General features: G+C 48.9%; 1 protein-coding gene across 2 annotated transcripts; it reads left to right on the forward strand.

The window, feature by feature from the left end:
* The first annotated feature begins 10,972 nt into the window (after positions 1–10,972).
* LOC127349349 (uncharacterized) lies at positions 10,973–15,031 on the forward strand. Of its 2 annotated transcripts, none has more exons than XM_051375086.2 (6): positions 10,973–11,436; positions 11,579–11,646; positions 11,744–11,794; positions 12,715–12,774; positions 12,867–13,811; positions 14,646–15,031. In XM_051375086.2, the coding sequence occupies exons 1-6, from the start codon at positions 11,157–11,159 to the stop codon at positions 14,652–14,654; spliced, it is 1,413 nt and encodes a 470-aa protein (XP_051231046.1). In that variant the 5' UTR covers positions 10,973–11,156; the 3' UTR covers positions 14,655–15,031. The 2 variants fall into 2 exon arrangements, with proteins under 2 accessions (XP_051231046.1, XP_051231044.1); XM_051375084.1 differs by having other exon boundaries at positions 10,974–11,436; positions 14,636–15,031.
* Positions 15,032–17,486: the final 2,455 nt, after the last annotated feature.

Genomic DNA, 17,486 nt, shown 5'->3' on the forward strand with positions numbered 1-17,486 from the left:
TTCTCGGGTCCCAAACTGAACGTCGAGATTGATCTTCCCCAATGGATAACTTGGTTTCTCCGGTGTGATGCCGTGGAACCTTGTGTCTGTTGGCTTCAAGTTTGCTAAGGATATGTTCATCTTCCTCAATGTATCTGCATACATAAGGTTTAGGCTGCTGCCGCCGTCTATGAACACTCGAGAGACATCAAATCCTACGATAATCGCCGCAGAATAAGTGCGACTGCCTGGTCGAGGGACTTACTGCGGGTGATCTGCTATTGTGAAGCCAATATCTTGTCCTGACCAATTAAGATACTCAACTGTTGGTGGAGGCATTTTTTCTGCCATAAACACCTGTCGTGAGATTACTTTCTGAGCTCTATTGGACGGTCTTCCCTTCTGAATCATTGACACCGCTCCGTTGGAGTTAGGATCAACATAAGGTGGTGGTGGAGGTGCTGCCGCTATTCTGAGCTGATGCCGATTGTCGTCTGTAATCGCGGGAGGAGGCGGCAAGTGAATCTCGCTTCTGGGTTCTCGAGGATTTCTCTGTGTTGCCCGCGCGTTAGCATTCTCTGCATATCTTAGCATTGCCTGAAAATTTCGACGATCTTTCCGCAGGTGCCCTGTTGTCTTTTACCGTTGTCGTCGAGGAAAAAGTGCATTTGACACGGCCCATTCATCATCTCTTCAGGGACACGAAAGGCCTTGGGAACCTAGGCCCGCTATTTTGTCTGTTGTTGCGAGAATCATCCCCGTTATCGCCTCGCTGTTCACCGCTTCTCCGATAATCATCTCTCGTTGCTTCCTCCTGTGTTTGCCCGAAAACCTGCCGAAATTTGCCCTGGAGCGTCATAGTTCGGGTACTGCCGAGGAAATCGTCGCCTCGGTTGATAATTTCGACCACGGTCCTCCTCTGGCGACCTGTGCCGTTTGTTGTGGACAGCGTCTTCTCCATCTGCCCATCTGTTTGCTATCTCCATTAACGCAGATACTGTTTTTGGATTGGTCCTTCCTAAGTCCTCGACAAAATCTCCACGCCTGATTCCTGCGACAAACGCATCTATTGCTCTCTCGTCAGATATATTTTCTGCCGAGTTTTTGATGATATTCCACCTTTGGATGTACTTTCTCATTGGCTCATCTGGCTTTTGTCGACATGCTCTTAACTCTTCTAACGACGCAGGTTTTTTGCACGTGGATCTGAAGTTCTTGACAAACACATCCTCGAAACTTTCCCAGCTGTCGATAGATCCTGGAGTGAGTTTCTTTATCCAAGATCGTGCGGCTCCACTCAAATGCACCTAGATGCTTTGCATAGCTGTTGCCCTGGTTCCTCCTGTGAGCTTCACTGTCTCGAGATAATCAACTAGCCAATCCTCTGGATCTTGAAGGCCGTCGAACTTCTTGAAGTTATCGGGTAACTTGAATCCTGAGGGGACTCGAGTTTTTCGGACTCTCCTCGTGAAGCATGGCAAGCCGCACATATCTTCGTCATTAAGCTCCGAAGATTGCCGATGATCCCGTCTGCTTTGCCGCGCTCTGTCGACCCTTGCTTGTGCTGCTGTGTCTCTTGCTCCACTTGGTCCTTCAAAGCCGCGCCGTTGTTGCCGCAGTCGTGGACTATTTTGCCGTGCCGCTCCTTCGGGAGGCGTTGATACAAACGCTGTCCCCATAGCTCCAACTCCTGCTACCGCCATATTGTATAGTGTCTCCCTTGGATCACCTGGAGGTGGTTTAGATGCGAGGATAAAAGCATGTGTCGCCATATACCCAGCCTCTGGTGTCTTAGGGATGATGTTTCCTCTTGTATCTATCGACATGAAGGACATGTCGAGGTTTTGGACCAAGTGCTCTCTTTCTGCTTCGGGTATATGTTGCAACCTTGATCTTGCTCTGTTCCGCGCCTCTCTGTGGCTATCACCCGAAGTTCTAGATTGTCGGCTTAGATCTGCCCTCCTCCTGCTAGATGCAGAAGCTGCTTCCTTTCTTCTCGTTTAACTCACTGTCTGTTTTTCCAATTCTCTTGCAGCTCGTGCGAGTCTATATTGATATGCTTGCAATTCCTCTGGTGTGGCTGTGGTGGCCATTGGTTCTGAACCGTTCATAGCTCTCGTGGCTCTATCCCACGCTGCTTGCGAAAGCTGAACTCTATCTCGCGGCTGCGGCCCGACGTATTTATTGCCCAGGCCTTGTCGCAGATTGGAGGGATCGACGTATGGATTTCCTAGATCGTCGAAAGCCTCAGATGTTTCCTCTTGATCTTCAATGGCATAAATCTGATGATACTTTGTACTCAGATCTATGTTGGGTTTGGTGACATCATCGTTGAGATTGATGAAGACCTTGCCCACTGTGATAGATTTGTCGATGAAGTCGTAACTGTCGACATCGCTTGAGCCATCGCTTATATATGAGTCCGCAGATGACTCAAACGACATGTCGTTGAAGATCTTGGCGAGTTTCTCTCTTGCTCTGGTGCTGACGTAGCGTGTCGACGAAGTTTCTTCTTCGCCTGACTCGGTTGACGATGTATAGCTTGAAAAATCGGAATCGACCGCCGACGATCCCGATGAAATTGGAATTTTGACACGATACGATCCTTCCTTCTCGACGCGAAAGTGAAAACTTCCGAACGTCATCTCCATGGGCTCCGCCAGATACGCATATGCATCCAAACGGGAGGGTGGGTGAGGAACAAAATCGACAGGACCAGCAGCGATCTGTTTACCTCGATCCATAGCGTTGCTTGCGGTTGACGATGTCGAAGATCTTGAACGTGCCATCGAGATCAGATCCTTACGCCTCTAGTTCCCACAGACGGCGCCAATTGACAAGGTATTAACTTGTCAATGCCTATGGATTGTAGGCTAGGGTTTAGTTAGAAGTAGAGGGCAAGTAGATCTCGAAGGTTTCAGCCGAAAAGTACTCGACGATTATGAAAACTAGGGTTTGTAACAATGATTCGATGATCTCTTCGTTCCTCGACTCCCCCTTTATATAGGAGGCGGAGCCGAGGGCTTCGTCTTGTACAAGTTACAGAGTTCGGGACGGTTTCTAACTCATCCCGCCAGATTACAAATAACACTTCCTATTACAACTCTAACTTTCCTTAATATATCTTGGGCTCCCGAATCTTCTTATTCTTCGGGTATTGGGCCTTCAGTAAACCCCGGGTACTATCTTCGGCAGGCCCATTTGGGATGCCTATGTCACCGAGTACGGAGGTGCTGCCCGATTGTGGCACCGTCAAGATCTTCTACGCGCTTTTGAAAGCGGCAAGTGATCGTCTACCGCAGCAACGAGAGCCTCCTCTTGTAGGCTTTGGAAATCTTCAAGGGTTAGTCTCGTTCATCCCCTCGTTGCTCCCATCTTCTAGATTGCATCTTGGCTTGGATTGCGTTCTCGCGGTAGGAAATTTTTTTGTTTTCTATGCAACGAATCCCTACACCCTGGCACTGGCGCGTCAGATACAGTGCGCATGTCTCTGACAGGCATTGTACCCGAGAAATTCTCGACTTCACCGAGGAGGAGTTTAATGTCATAAGGTACCGGAAGAATCCGGAAGGTAACAGAAAGAAACTAAGGCAAAGATGTCGGAAGAGCTGAGCAGGGTGCCGGAATGACTAAACCGGTACCTTGTAAGATGGGAACCTGCTATGGCCCGTCGGATGAGATCCACCGGACTATACCAGCTTCGGGGACTAATGTTGGGGGGATGACCCCCGGTATGCCAAAGGCATGCCAAACCGGATGGTTTGAGCCATCAAGATACCGGTATGAAGTTCATTCCGGATAAGCTTTTGGTTTAAGTAAATCTTACCGGTATCCCAAAGAGAGGCATACCGGTATGAGCTAAGAAGACACCGGACTGCCGGTAAGAAGTGCACTGTAGCACGTCGGCAGGACTGGTCAAAGATTCTCTCAAGAGCTAGAGGACAAGGATGACCTAAGCAAAGTAGCTTTAAACGAAGCCCTGACGCCAAAGAGGAAGGTGACGCCAAAAGCAACCGGAGGACGTCAGCCTCCCTGATTAAAGAAGATACCGGCGTCACCTATGATTAAAGTAACTTTGTAAAGTAGTTTGTCTGTTCAAAGATGTCGTTAGGGTTTCTTCCCCTGTAAGCCACCCTCTCCCCTATATAAGGAGAGGGGGCACTCCCCATCGCGGGCATGATGAGATATGCGTGTATGTACGAACCTTGTATGCACAAACCTGTAACCTGTTGAGATCAATGAAGAAAGAGATCTAGAGCAGAGTTCTTCCTTGTGTCTCTCTTCTTCTACCTCTGGCCTAGGCCAAGTTCTTGAGGAAAGCACCCGGAAGTTCATCCAATCTAATCAAAAACCCTCCCTCGAATCCTCTAGCACCCATTCGGCCCCAACTTAAGCCATCCTATGGCATCTGTCTGTTCACCACGACGACAGGACCCCGGTCCATTCTTTACATCTGAAATACAATCTACTGCAATTGTTCTTTACTGTTCTTCGCAAACAAACACCATCATCCACACTATACATCTAATCCTCTGTTTACAGCAAGCCGGTGAGATTGACAACCTCACTGTTACGTTGGGGCAAAGTACTTTGATTGTGTTGTGCAGGTTCCACGTTGGCACCGGAATCCCTGGTGTTGCGCCGCACTACACTCCGTCACCAACGACCTTCACGTGATCCTTGACTCCTACTGGTTCGATAAACCTTGGTTTCTTACTGAGGGAAACTTGCTGCTATACGCATCACACCTTCCACTTGGGGTTCCCAGCGGGCGTGTGCTTTACGCGTATCACTGACGCCCATGGTTTTTTACCTTCTGTGTTGGAAGGGATTTTCCACGTTAAAATCTTGTCCCCGGCGTGTATTCCTTTATCGTTTTTCGTTATTTGCTTGTCGCGTTTGTAACAGCTTGCCATAACGATTTATCGGCTAAGGACTACCACAATCTCTTTTTTTCGCGGGCACGCGAAAAGCGTGCCATATCTTTATAGAAGAGAGCAACAACAATTACAAGAAGCCAGAGGGGGATGCGAACATCTGCCCTTAGCCAACCCACACACACACACACCACTAAACTCAACGCCTACTCTCGCAACATGATTCTCCGCTCCCCTCCCCTCGCAGCCCCCCAAAGGCTGAACTCCTCCAAGACACAATCTATGGTTTTCTCCGTGGAAAGCTGTCTGTCAAAGTTCCCAAAGACTCGGGCATTCCTTTGCTTCCAGAGTGTCCATGCGATCAGCAAGACAAAGGTGTCAAAACCTCTCCTGTCCTCCCTCCTCAATCTATTCCTCGTCTCTGTCCACCATCTCTCCAAATCGGTGTTCTCCTGCGGCTCCTGGAGCTGTGACCCCACTCTTCTCAAGCAGCCAAACCAGACCAACTTGGCGTACAGGCACTGCGACAGGATATGGTCAACATTGTCCTCCTCCTGGAGGCAGGTGGCGCAGGGATCAGGGCGGTCCTGTAGGCCATGCCGTGCCCTCCTATCCGAGGTCCAGAGCCTACGCTTAATCGCTAACCAACCGAAGATTTTGCACTTGAGGGGTGCAAAAGATCCCCAGATTGGTTTGGCCATACTCCAAGTAATCCTCCCCATGCAAAGCATGCTATAAGTCTCCCTGGCTGAATACCGCCTCGACGCCGAGCCTTTCCAGGTGATCTGATCCGGCCTAGAGTCATCCCGAGGCACTCTACCCAGCTGTTCCCAAAGGAGGGTGCATTGCATCCAGCCCTCGATGGACAGCTCTCCAGACACGTCTGATAACCATGAGTCCTCAACCAAGGCATCGCTAACCTTCCTCACATTCTTCCTTCTAGTCGGGACCAAAGCCGCTAACTCTGGCGCGATCTCATCCGCTTTCCGGCCATTGATCCATCTATCTCTCCAGAAGAGAGTATTCTCACCATCCCCCACATCAAAGCACGCCAGGCTTTGAAACACATCATTGGCTTCAGCGTCATTGATAGCCGGCAGCCCTTGCCATGGCCTCGATGGATCCGTACGGCGGAGCCAACACCACCTCACTCTGAGGGCCAGACCTTGCAGACTCAGGTCCTTCACTCCAAGACCCCCGAACCGAGTCGGCTTGCAGATTGTGTCCCACGCTACCAGACATTGCCCACCATTAACTTCGTTCTTCCCTGCCCAAAAGAAAGCTCTCATCCATTTAACCAACTACTCCAGCACCCAGGCTGGCGCCTCTGCAACCATGAGTTGATGAACAGGTCTCGCACTAATCACCGATTTGATGAGGATGAGCCTCCCTGACTTCTGAATCATACCTCTCTGCCAAGCCGGAACACAGTGAATGACTTGGTCAATCAGCGGTTGCCATTCCGCTTTAGTCAAGGGTCTCAACGCCAGCTGCATGCCAAGGTATTTGATGGGGAACCCCACCACCTCGCACCCCAGCGTCTCCGCCACCCTCACAACGTCTCCATCTTGCTCCCTAATCAGCGTGGCTGAGGTCTTTCTATAGTTGACGCACAGCCCGGAGGCCTCCCCAAACACATGCAGAATGGCCTTTACCGCCTCAAGCTCGGCGCTCAGTGGTTTTCAAAAGATAACCACATCGTCAGCGTATACCGAAATCCTCTGGAGCTCCGAAATCCCCGCAAGCCTTGTGAAAAGCTGTCTCTCCACGGCTTTCTTGATTGCCGCCGTCAACACTTCCATAGCCGCCACAAACAACATCAGTGAGGTGGGATCCCCTTGTCTAAGCCCTCTGGCATGCACGATTCTCCCCCCGGGCACTCCGTTTACCAACACTCTAGTGTTCGCCGTGTTCAGCAACAAGGCGACCCACTTTAGGAACCTCTCTCCAAACCCCATGCGCCGAAGCACCTCAAACAGAAAGCACCAAGAAATCGAGTCAAAGGCCCTCGTGAGGTCCAGTTTGAGGAGCACTCCCGGCTGCCTCAGCTGGTTAATCTTCCTTGCAACTTGTCTCACCAGAATGAAGTTGTCATGCAGAGAACTTCCTCTAACAAACGCCGACTGGTTGGTACTGACAACATCACCTAACCTCCTCCAAAGCCTGTTCGCCATCACTTTGGAGAACAACTTAGAAAAGCTGTGCACCAAACTAATGGGGCGATAATCCTTAACCTCCATGGGGTCCGGTTTCTTGGGGATCAACGTGATCAGGCCTCTATTGAGTCGTGCGAAGCCACGACCATCTCCCACACTTAGTTCAAACAACCCCGCTAGGATATCTCTTTTGATGATTGGCCACGCTCTCTGATAGAAGGCTCCGGTGAACCCATCCGGCCCTGGCGCCCTATCCGGGGGGAGGTCCTTGACCACCAAAGATTTTGCACTTGAGGGGTGCAAAAGATCCCCAGATTGGTTTGGCCATACTCAAAGTAATCCTCCCCATGCAAAGCATGCTATAAGTCTCCCTGGCTGAATACCGCCTCGACGCCGAGCCTTTCCAGGTGATCTGATCCGGCCTAGAGTCATCCCGAGGCACTCTACCCAGCTGTTCCCAAAGGAGGCTGCATTGCATCCAGCCTTCGATGGACAGCTCTCCAGACACGTCTGATAACCATGAGTCCTCAACCAAGGCATCGCTAACCTTCCTCACATTCTTCCTTCTAGTCGGGACCAAAGCCGCTACCTCTGGCGCGATCTCATCCGCTTTCCGGCCATTGATCCATCTATCTCTCCAGAAGAGAGTATTCTCACCATCCCCCACATCAAAGCACGCCAGGCTTTGAAACACGTCATTGGCTTCAGCGTCATTGATAGCCGGCAGCCCTTGCCATGGCCTCGATGGATCCGTACGGCGGAGCCAACACCACCTCACTCTGAGGGTCAGACTTGTAGACTCAGGTCCTTCACTCCAAGACCCCCGAACCGAGTCGGCTTGCAGATTGTGTCCCACGCTACCAGACATTGCCCACCATTAACTTTCTTCTTCCCCGCCCAAAAGAAAGCTCTCATCCATTTAACCAACTCCTCCAGCATCCAGGCTGGCGCCTCTGCAACCATGAGTTGATAAACAGGTCTCGCACTAATCACCGATTTGATGAGGATGAGCCTCCCTGACTTCTGAATCATACCTCTCTGCCAAGCCGGAACACAGTGAATGACTTGGTCAATCAGCGGTTGCCATTGTCCATCATGAGATTGTGGTAGTGGAGGAACAATGATGATGAAGTGGCTGTTAAGCGATTGGTGACTTTGCGGGCTATCGAGAATGAAAAATTGCAGGTAGCTAAAACGTAAAACTATAAGGTCCGGAACAAAGAGTTCCAAGTTGGATACTTGATCTGAAAAACTATGCTGATGATTGGTATTAGAAGCCGAAAATTCGGCAAGTGGTAACCTAACTAGGAAGGGCCTGTACGGATCGCAAGGATCAAACTCATGTCTGGTGGAATCCATGGAGGAAAACATGCTTCCTCATGCTATCAATGTCAAATACCTGAAGAAATTTCACTCAAATGTATGACAATCCATCTAAACGCACAAGAGGGCCGATATACACATATCGTCCTTAGCTGAAACATGGTTGCTTAAGAGCATCTCCAACAGGCGCGGCAAAACGCGCGAGCGGCAAAAAAAACGTCAGTTTGGCGCGCGGGCGCCCGCGTGAACCCCCAGCAGACGCGGGAAAAAGGCGCGCACGCTAAAATCTTTGCCGCGCCCACGCTTTTGCGCTATCCCGCGGGAAAGTTGCCGCGTCGCCTACCGCGCGCTATAAAGGCGAAGCGACGTGCGTACACCAACCACTGAAGTTTCCGCGTGTCTTCGCCTCCGTCTCTCTCTCTTCCTCTCTCCACCGCTCTACCTCCCACGCCGACGCTCCGCCTCCGGCTCTGGCAAGATGCCTCCGCGCTGCCGCTCCGCCAAGATACCTCCGCGCTGCCGCTCCGCCAAGATACCTCCGCGCTGCCGCTCTGCCACCGGCTACCGCGGCGTCCGCGTGCGGCCGAGCGGGCCGCTTCAACGTGGAGATCCGCTCCGGCGATGAGCGTATCCGGCTCGGAACTTTCGACACCGCGCACGAGGCGGCACGGGCCTACGACGCCGTCGCCTGGCGCCTCGGCCGCCCCCGCCGACAAATGAACTTCAACGACGTTTGGACACGCGAGCAGGCGGAGATGCTCGCGCCGCCATCGCCGGCCGTCACAACCGAGCAGCGGCTGCACGCCCGCGAGCTCGAGTAGCGCCTGCGCGTGGCGGAGCAGGACGAGCGCCTCCGCCTCGAGTGGGCGCGCGCGTTCCCGGAGGACGTCGCCGCCATAGAAGCCTTCTACGCTCAGAAGAAGGAGCAGAAGGCGAAGGCGGCGGCGAAGAAGAAGGCCGACCGCGAGAAGCGCCGGGCTGAGTCGGCGGCGAGGAAGGCGGAGAGGGCGGAGAAGGCGGCGCGGAGGGCGAGGATGGCGGAGGAGAAGAAGAGAGGCGCCGGACCGTCGACGAACATGCCCACCCCCTCCTCCCCCTTCGAGTGGACGACCACTCCGGCCTCTGACACGACTCCGACTAGCGGATCGTCGGACTTCGAGTGGGAGGACTCCAAGTAGATTTAGTTAGTTTAAATAAAATGTCGGTGTTTGTCGAACTTTTAATATATTTTCGTAATTCATTTGATTTGTTTGATCCGTTTCAAACGATATACGATTAAACTAGCCATTCGCGTGGCCACGCGTGCTGTATTTTGGCGCATCCGACGGATGTCCAATTTTACCGCCCGCGCACGCGCTGCATTTTTGCGCGGCCAAGCGCGTGGCAACCGTTTAAGGGGCACTTCTTTTTAGCTTCTAGATGGGCTTCTGGGTTCTGTACAGCTCAAGCCCAAAAGAAGTCTACAGCGGCCGACCTGCTTATTTCCACCGGGAAGCCAAGATCGTGTGCAATCCGAGAATCTGCCTCCGAGCAGTTTCCCGAGCTTCTGGGTTGAAGTCCTGAACCGACATATTGAATGACCCCCGCATTTCTGTTCTAATTACGTGAGACTGCCACTCATGGTGAAAGGAAACGAACGAAGCAATTATCATCCCGTATCGACCGAACAAGACATGACCATGGAGAGATAGGGTTCCTCAATGGCGCCGGCGGCGCCGGCGCTGCTCCCCCGCCGCTCCCCGCAGCCGACCCCGCCGCTCCCCCACAGCCGCCGCCGCTCGCCGCAACCGCCGCCGCTACTCTGCCGCCACCGCTGGCCGTGCTCGACGCCTCGTGCTGCGACCTAGGTTTCTTCCAGGTGGTCAACCACGTTGGGCCATGATGCTGGACGTGGCGCGGTGGTACTTCGCGCTGCCGCATGATGGGCGGGCGCAGCACATGTCGGGCGGCGGTGCCCCGCGTCCTTGTCCTTATGATGCTGCAGCTTGGGCAGTGGATGGAGTGGGGAATAGCAGTTTGGGTAGTTCGCGATTTGGTTGATCGATTCAGTCTGGCCAGTTCACTTTAACCAGATGGTACACGGTACTGTATTTTACAACGTATTTAAAATAAGAAATTAGTAATAGAGCTGTAAAGAAAGAAATATAAATTATATCACTCCAGCCAGTTCACTTCCAACCAGAAAGAAAGAAATATGGACATTTTTGTGTTAAGTTTCTGTTTGTGCATGTCCAGGGGCATTACTGATATTTCATAACTCAACATATCAATAAGCCAAATTTCTAGAAGCTCAAAAGAATAGAAAAAATCAGTTTCTAGGAGCTTCTTCCCACAACAGTTTCTACCCACCATTTTCCATAAGCCAGCTTATGTATAAGCAGAAGCCTAAAAGAAGTGGCCCTAAAGGTATAGCTCGCCGAATTTTTATGCCCGTGTTGGAGATGCTCTAAGCATCGTTGTTAGACAAGCTCTACACCCGGCAACAACGATTATAACATCGAACACGAGGTTAGTGTGAATCCTGAAATTTCAGTTTCCGTTTCCCAAAAGAACAAGTACGTATAACTTTAATCTAAATAAAATCCGACCAGATATACAGTATATATTTATATACTATATACAAAGAAGTGTGTCTTGGTTTTGATTGAAGTGAGTCCCGGTCCAAACCCACCCAATCGACCGCGCCGCCCAGAGTAGCAGAGGAGCATCCGGCAGCCGGCGGCGGCGGCGGCGGCGGCGACCACGACTCGATTCTGGCCGCTGTCCATCCATCCCAAGTCCTCCCAACGTCTCCAACCCACGACCAGCGGCGTTGGAAAACATGCGCGGCGGCCGCGGTTTCGGCGGGGGCGGCGGTCTCCGGAACCCCTGCCTCACGATGCACCAGCCGTGGGCGTCGCTGCTGGTGCACGGCATCAAGCGCGTGGAGGGCCGCTCCTGGCCGTCCCCGGTCACTGGCCGCCTCTGGATCCACGCCGCCTCCAAGGTGCCCGACCCGGACACCGTCGCCGCCATGGAGGCCTTCTACCGGGAGATCCATGCCGTTGATGGGGTCACCCACATCGACTTCCCCCACCACTACCCCGTCTCCCGCCTCCTCGGTCAGCCTCCTTCCTACCCACCGTCTTCCTCTCCTAACTCCTCCTATATGCATCTCGGTGGTTCCTCAACATTTCTTTCTTTCTTCTTTTCCAAATTAATCTCATGCCATTGCCGATTTCCTTCTTCCTGTGACTTTGACAGGGTGTGTTGAGGTTGTGGGCTGCGTCAGGTCCGAAGAGCTGGTCTGCTGGGAGGACGTGCCTGAATCAGTAATGCCCTCGCCTCGCCTCGCCTCGCCTCTCCTGTCCATTACCTGAATTTTCCCTCTTCATAGATTTCTCAACTTTGTTCATTGGATTGGTGCAGGTCAGGCTGGAAGGCTTGACTGACTTTTGCTGGCTCTGCGAGAATCCACAGGTTCGACAAATCTCCCCAAGACCACGTTAAGGTGTTTGAATTTTGTTGCTCGTTATCACTAGGAATGTAGCAGCTTTCTTTGGCTAGTTTCTAATCCCACACTTGTTAATGTCTGCTGACCATCGCACTACATGAACCTCAAGCATGTAGCATCTGTGTCATCGGCTTACTAGCTTGACAAAGTTCTGCTCTGCAAATCTTGGAATGAGCTCATTTGTGCTAGCTCTTGCAACTTCATTCCTTCTGCACTTGTTCAACAAAAGATAACGTGATCATTACTTAAGTAGACCTGCCACTAGATAGTTTGCTACATAATCAGGGAAGTATAATAAGGAATTAGCTGACCTTTCCATAACAGATTCGGGGTTAGTAGGATGATACTTGTTTCTCAGCCTACAGAAAAAAAATGTTTCACCATAGCACACCTACTTTGATGTACAACAGGTGAAACATCATCTTTTAGCTCCTGCATGAACTGATTGTAAGACATCAGGCTTTCCCTGTTGAGCATCGAAGCATTATGTCAGTATAAGTACACTAAGAAATATATCCAAGGAAAAATGTGCTTTTGTTATCCCTGTAGTTTACAAATGGGCTGATTCGGCCTACTGCTTTATAATGTCCAAATTCGTTCCTATAACCCTCTTTACAAAAGGATGGATGGAGGCCTAATTAGGCAGAACATAGCTCTGCTTATATTTTAATGAGATGTGTGCACTTGTTTTCTCTCTCTAATCAACTTGTGGAAACATCTATTTATGTTCATTAAACTCTGTCAAACCAAAACCAAATCTATGTTCATTAAGCTATTTCGACTCCCAAGTTATCAACTACTGCTGATCATTGCATTACTTATACCTGATAACTGAGATGCCTGGCATGTTTCTGTGTTTGACACTTTCCGTACACTGATTTTGCAGAAATTGGTGGTTCCGTTTGAGATGCGTGGCTACCAGGGTGTATACAATTTAGAAAAAAAGGTTGGTTAGTTACTCATGGTTAGTATAAGCAATGCATCGTTCTTTTCTCCTCGTAACCTTGCGTGCTTACTCTGTGTCGTGTCGTATTGCAGATCTTCGAGGGAGCAGTCAGGGGTCTTTTGCCTGTTCAAGGTCCACTGCCGGTCAAGTTCCGGCTTGCAGATCCCAGAAACCCCTTCTCTCTCAAGCCAGGATCTCTGAATTTTGAATCTTCAAAGTCCACACTAGTCAAAACTCCTAGTGTCTCTGCAGCGATAGCCGGTGCTCGAGCTGCTGCGAATCAGTATTCACGGAAGGAGCATAATGCTGCTGTGGCCACTAGCAGTGAGATCCAGACGAGAAATAAATCAAGGGAAAACTGTGCGGATGACAGTTCAGGAAGTGGTAGTCTGCCTTCGGTTGTCCAGGACACTCCATCCTATTCGATCCGCCAGGATCCATCTCCCATTGTTCAGAACAGTCCATCCTATTCACAAAACCAGAATCCACCCTCCGTCGCCTTGAAGAGTCCGTCCTATTCGCAAAACCGGAATCCTCTACCTACTGTCCAGAACATTGCATCCTATTCACAGAACCAAAATCCTGTATCCATTGTCGGTAGCATTCCAATATATTCGCAAAGCCAGAATCCTCCGTCCATTGTCCATACCATTCCATCCTATCTGCACAACCAAATTCCTGTGTCCATTGTCGGCAGCATTCCAATCTATTCGCAAGGCAACATTCCACCGTACTTGCAAAACCAGAATTCACTGGGCAATGTACAGAACAGTTCATCTTGTTCGCAAAACCAGAATCCATCGGCCAATGTCCAGAACAGTCCGTTCTTTTCGCATAATCGGAATCTGCCGTCCATTGTGCAGAACAGCCCATCCTATTCGCATAGCCACAACCCATTGCCTACTGTCCAGAGCCGTCGATCCTATTTGCAAAACCATAATCCATCATTCGCCGTCGAGAACAGCCCATCAGTTTTGCATAACCAGAACGCTGAGCCTCGGAGAAGCCCCAGACTACAAAGCGAAATTTCTAGCAGGGTGAGTGCTCATTTTTCATTTTGAACCAGAATTCCATAGTAGAAGATAACTATGGAGTATAAACTGTGGCCTGTGACTATAAGGGAGATGTCTATCCCCAGTAGCTTATATGACGACAGATGAGTTTTACATGATCAATTACTGTGTGCTGTCAAAAAAAATGATAGCAGGAGATATGATCACACAATAGCATGCGAGTTCATTATCTGTAGTTAATCACATACATAGTTTGAATGCTGGAGCTGTTTATTCTTTTGTTTTAGCTCAGGTGTGAAGCGTTAGGTGTGCAAACAACAATTTTGTTTATTTGTGGAATTACCATCTCTTAGTGTTTATGTCCCAATTACCTCGCAGTCTTGCTTAAGATGAAAACCCACAGGTCTTGTCTTCAATCGATGCCCCACTGTCTTGCTGCTGAGCCAGTATGGAAACTAACACAGTAACTGTCATTATTCCCCAGTAATCTGTGTGGCTTTACACAGGCAATTTTACAATATCAATTCTTGCGTGTCGTCGAAGCAATGTGATAGCATGATATAGCATCATCCATTATACGAGTTTATCGTCTGTAAATAGCTTCTTGATATTTCGCTGTTAAGGATAACCTTTAATTATATCACGGGTGTTGTTTGGATGCCCGATGTGTTTATTCTCTTGGCACAGTTCACCAAAGAAGCCTTAGATGTCTAACAACTATATTTCATTATTTCTTTTGCGGATACCATCTTTTGTGTTTGTTTTGTAATATCCTTGCGCTGCTCGTCTTCAGTCCATGTCTTACCATCTTTCCCTTGAGTCATGCAGACTAACGGTTGTCTTGCTAGCTTGTTGCAGCGGCACTGAGGGAGCTGAAGCAGCCAAGCTTCCGCCAGGGCAGAGAGCGATGGGTTCCCAAAAGCCAACCTGAATAATCTGGGTCAGTGACGGTGCTGGTATGATGTGTTTGGCAAGTCCGTGCCTTGTGAGTTTTGCAGGGATTAGTGCTTTAGACTATATGGTAGATCGAATTGACAGTTTTTCATACATGTAACTTTGTCATTTATACATGTAACGTTTGATACACCGATTTGAACTGTGCAGTGAGAACACACAATCGTTATCAGGTAGGTTAGGTGGTTTCTCTTTCTTGGACACAGTGATGTTATTATGCTAGAGACGCAGATTAAAGGACTAGTACTAATGTTAATGTATATCATTATTATTGTTCTTTGGAGCTTTCAGTAACTTTTATCACCATCTTAACTAACACGTGCACTTTTTTTTTGCTGAAATGACCTAAGGTTGTAAGACTAAAATGAACTACTCTAGCAAGCTTGCCACTGACCTTTTTTTTAGAGAGTTGAAGGTGTCTGACATGAGAAAAACATCTAAAGAAATGGCTACTTTTGGGGAGGATGGCACTTGTACTATATGATACACTCGCATGGCCACCCAGTTTACGCTCGTATACACTTCTTCTACATATATACAACTTTTTCTCCAAGCGAGCCACGAGCCACCCCTTGTTACCGACACAAATTTACAAGGTGATAGGCAGCAAAGGGCCATCAAAATGGCCGTGGAAGACTCATGTACTAGTGCGGCTTTTTTTTTTTTGAAACAAAATATATTAAAGGACAACAGGCCGCCTCATTAAAAACCTTCCAGCCCCCTTCGGTACCCTGGAAGGAAAAGAGTGCGTCCCGCCATCACAGAATAGTTACATCATCCACGAGCTTGCTAAGAATAAACCTAGGGGGCTCATCGACCCAAGTACAAGAATTACCAGAACTAAACGCTACTCTAGCAAGCTCATGTGCTACCTGATTTGCTTCCCTATTACAATGCTCAATAGCCACATTACCAAAACCACTCCAAAGGATACTACAGTCATCATAAATCGCAGCCGACGATGTTGCTGAAAACCCTCCATTCCTCATTGTCTCTACCACCTGGACACAATCTGATTGGACTACAAAATTTTGAACTCCAATTTGCTGTGCCAACATCAACCCATCCCTCAAAGCATAGGCTTCAGCCATCTGGACATCGACCACATGTGGTAAAAAAGTTTGCAAAGCAGCTATGCAACTCCCTGTATAGTCCCTGATAATCACACCTGTAGCACCTCTACCCGAGTCCAACTCAAAAGCTGCATCAATATTTATCATAACCAAACCCTCCAACGGCTTCTTCCATCTATCCTCGGATTTTTTATCTTGTTTTTTAAGCACCCTCATATAATTCATAGCTAGCACCCTGATGGACATAGCTGATCGGAAAGTTGTTTGTACCTTCTCCCCATGCACTAACTGTCTTCTTTCCCACCAGATGTACCAACCTGCAATGAGGACAATTTCTGCTAGGCCAATATTTCCAATCGCCTCTACTCTGTCTCCCCTTCTAATAATCTCCTCAATCACAACAGAACCCGATCTGTCAACCTCCATGACACTTTCTATCAATTCTGACAGCCCAAGATCACTCCAAATCTGTTTTGCTCTTGCACAAGAAAACAATAAGTGTTTAATATCTTCACAGTCTGACAAACAGATAGGACATCCACCTGTATTACCAATATGCCGATTAGCTAAAACCCCCCGACATGGAATCATGGCATGTAACACTCTCCAGCCGAAGATCTTGATTTTATTTGGGATTTCAAGGTTCCAAAGACTTTTCCATACCTCATTATTTGCACCTTCCGCAATATTTGTATTTCTATTGTGTCGACCAAACTTATGATCCCACTGACAGTAATATGCTGACCGCACTGAGAATAACCCAATTTTGCTATGGTGCCACGCCACCAGGTCCTCTCTGTTTGGTGTCAATGGGATTTGTAGAATTCTGTGAGCATCCACCGGCCAAAATATATCTTGGATAATATCCTCATCCCATAAGCCATCAATCGGATTAATCAAATCAGCCACACTAGTCAGGATATTTGTTCCTCTAGGAGTCATAATTTTCAGATTGTGACTTGATGGAATCCAGTTGTCCTCCCAAATATTTATTTGAGTACCATCTCCCACTCTCCAAATACACCCCTTCTTGAAACATTCAAGACCCGCAAGAATACTTTGCCACGTGAAAGAGCTTCCACTCTTCAGTGTCGCTTTCAGAAGACACCCATCCGGGTAATATTTTGCTCTCAAAACCTTTGCACACAAAGACTCAGGTTCACACAATAGTCTCCAGACCTGCTTTGCGAGCAGAGCCAAGTTGAAAGATTCTAAGTCCCTGAACCCCATACCACCACTGTTTTTCGGAATACATAGCTTCCACCAAGCCTTCCAATGCATATGTTTTTGCTCTTCCTCATCACCCCACCAGTAACTGGAGATAGCATCAGAGATTCCTTTATAAATGTTCTTCGGAATTTTGAAAACCATCATAGCAAAAACTGGTATTGCTTGAGCAATAGCTTTGATAAGAATTTCTTTCCCACCCAGACTTAGTAATCTTTCCTTCCAGCCACTTATTCTAGCCAACACTCTGTCCACCAAGTGTCTGAAGCATTCACTTTTATCAATTCCCACCATAGCCGGCAACCCCAAATATTTGTCATTCAGGGATTCTGTCATAATATTCAGAATTTGGCACACTTCGGCCCTCTCCTCAACTATAGTATTCGGACTAAAGTAGATACTTGATTTACTTTCCGACAGTTTCTGTCCTGAACTAGCACAGTAC

Source organism: Lolium perenne, chromosome 4, assembly GCF_019359855.2.
Source record: "Lolium perenne isolate Kyuss_39 chromosome 4, Kyuss_2.0, whole genome shotgun sequence".
Lineage (NCBI taxonomy): Eukaryota > Viridiplantae > Streptophyta > Magnoliopsida > Poales > Poaceae > Lolium > Lolium perenne.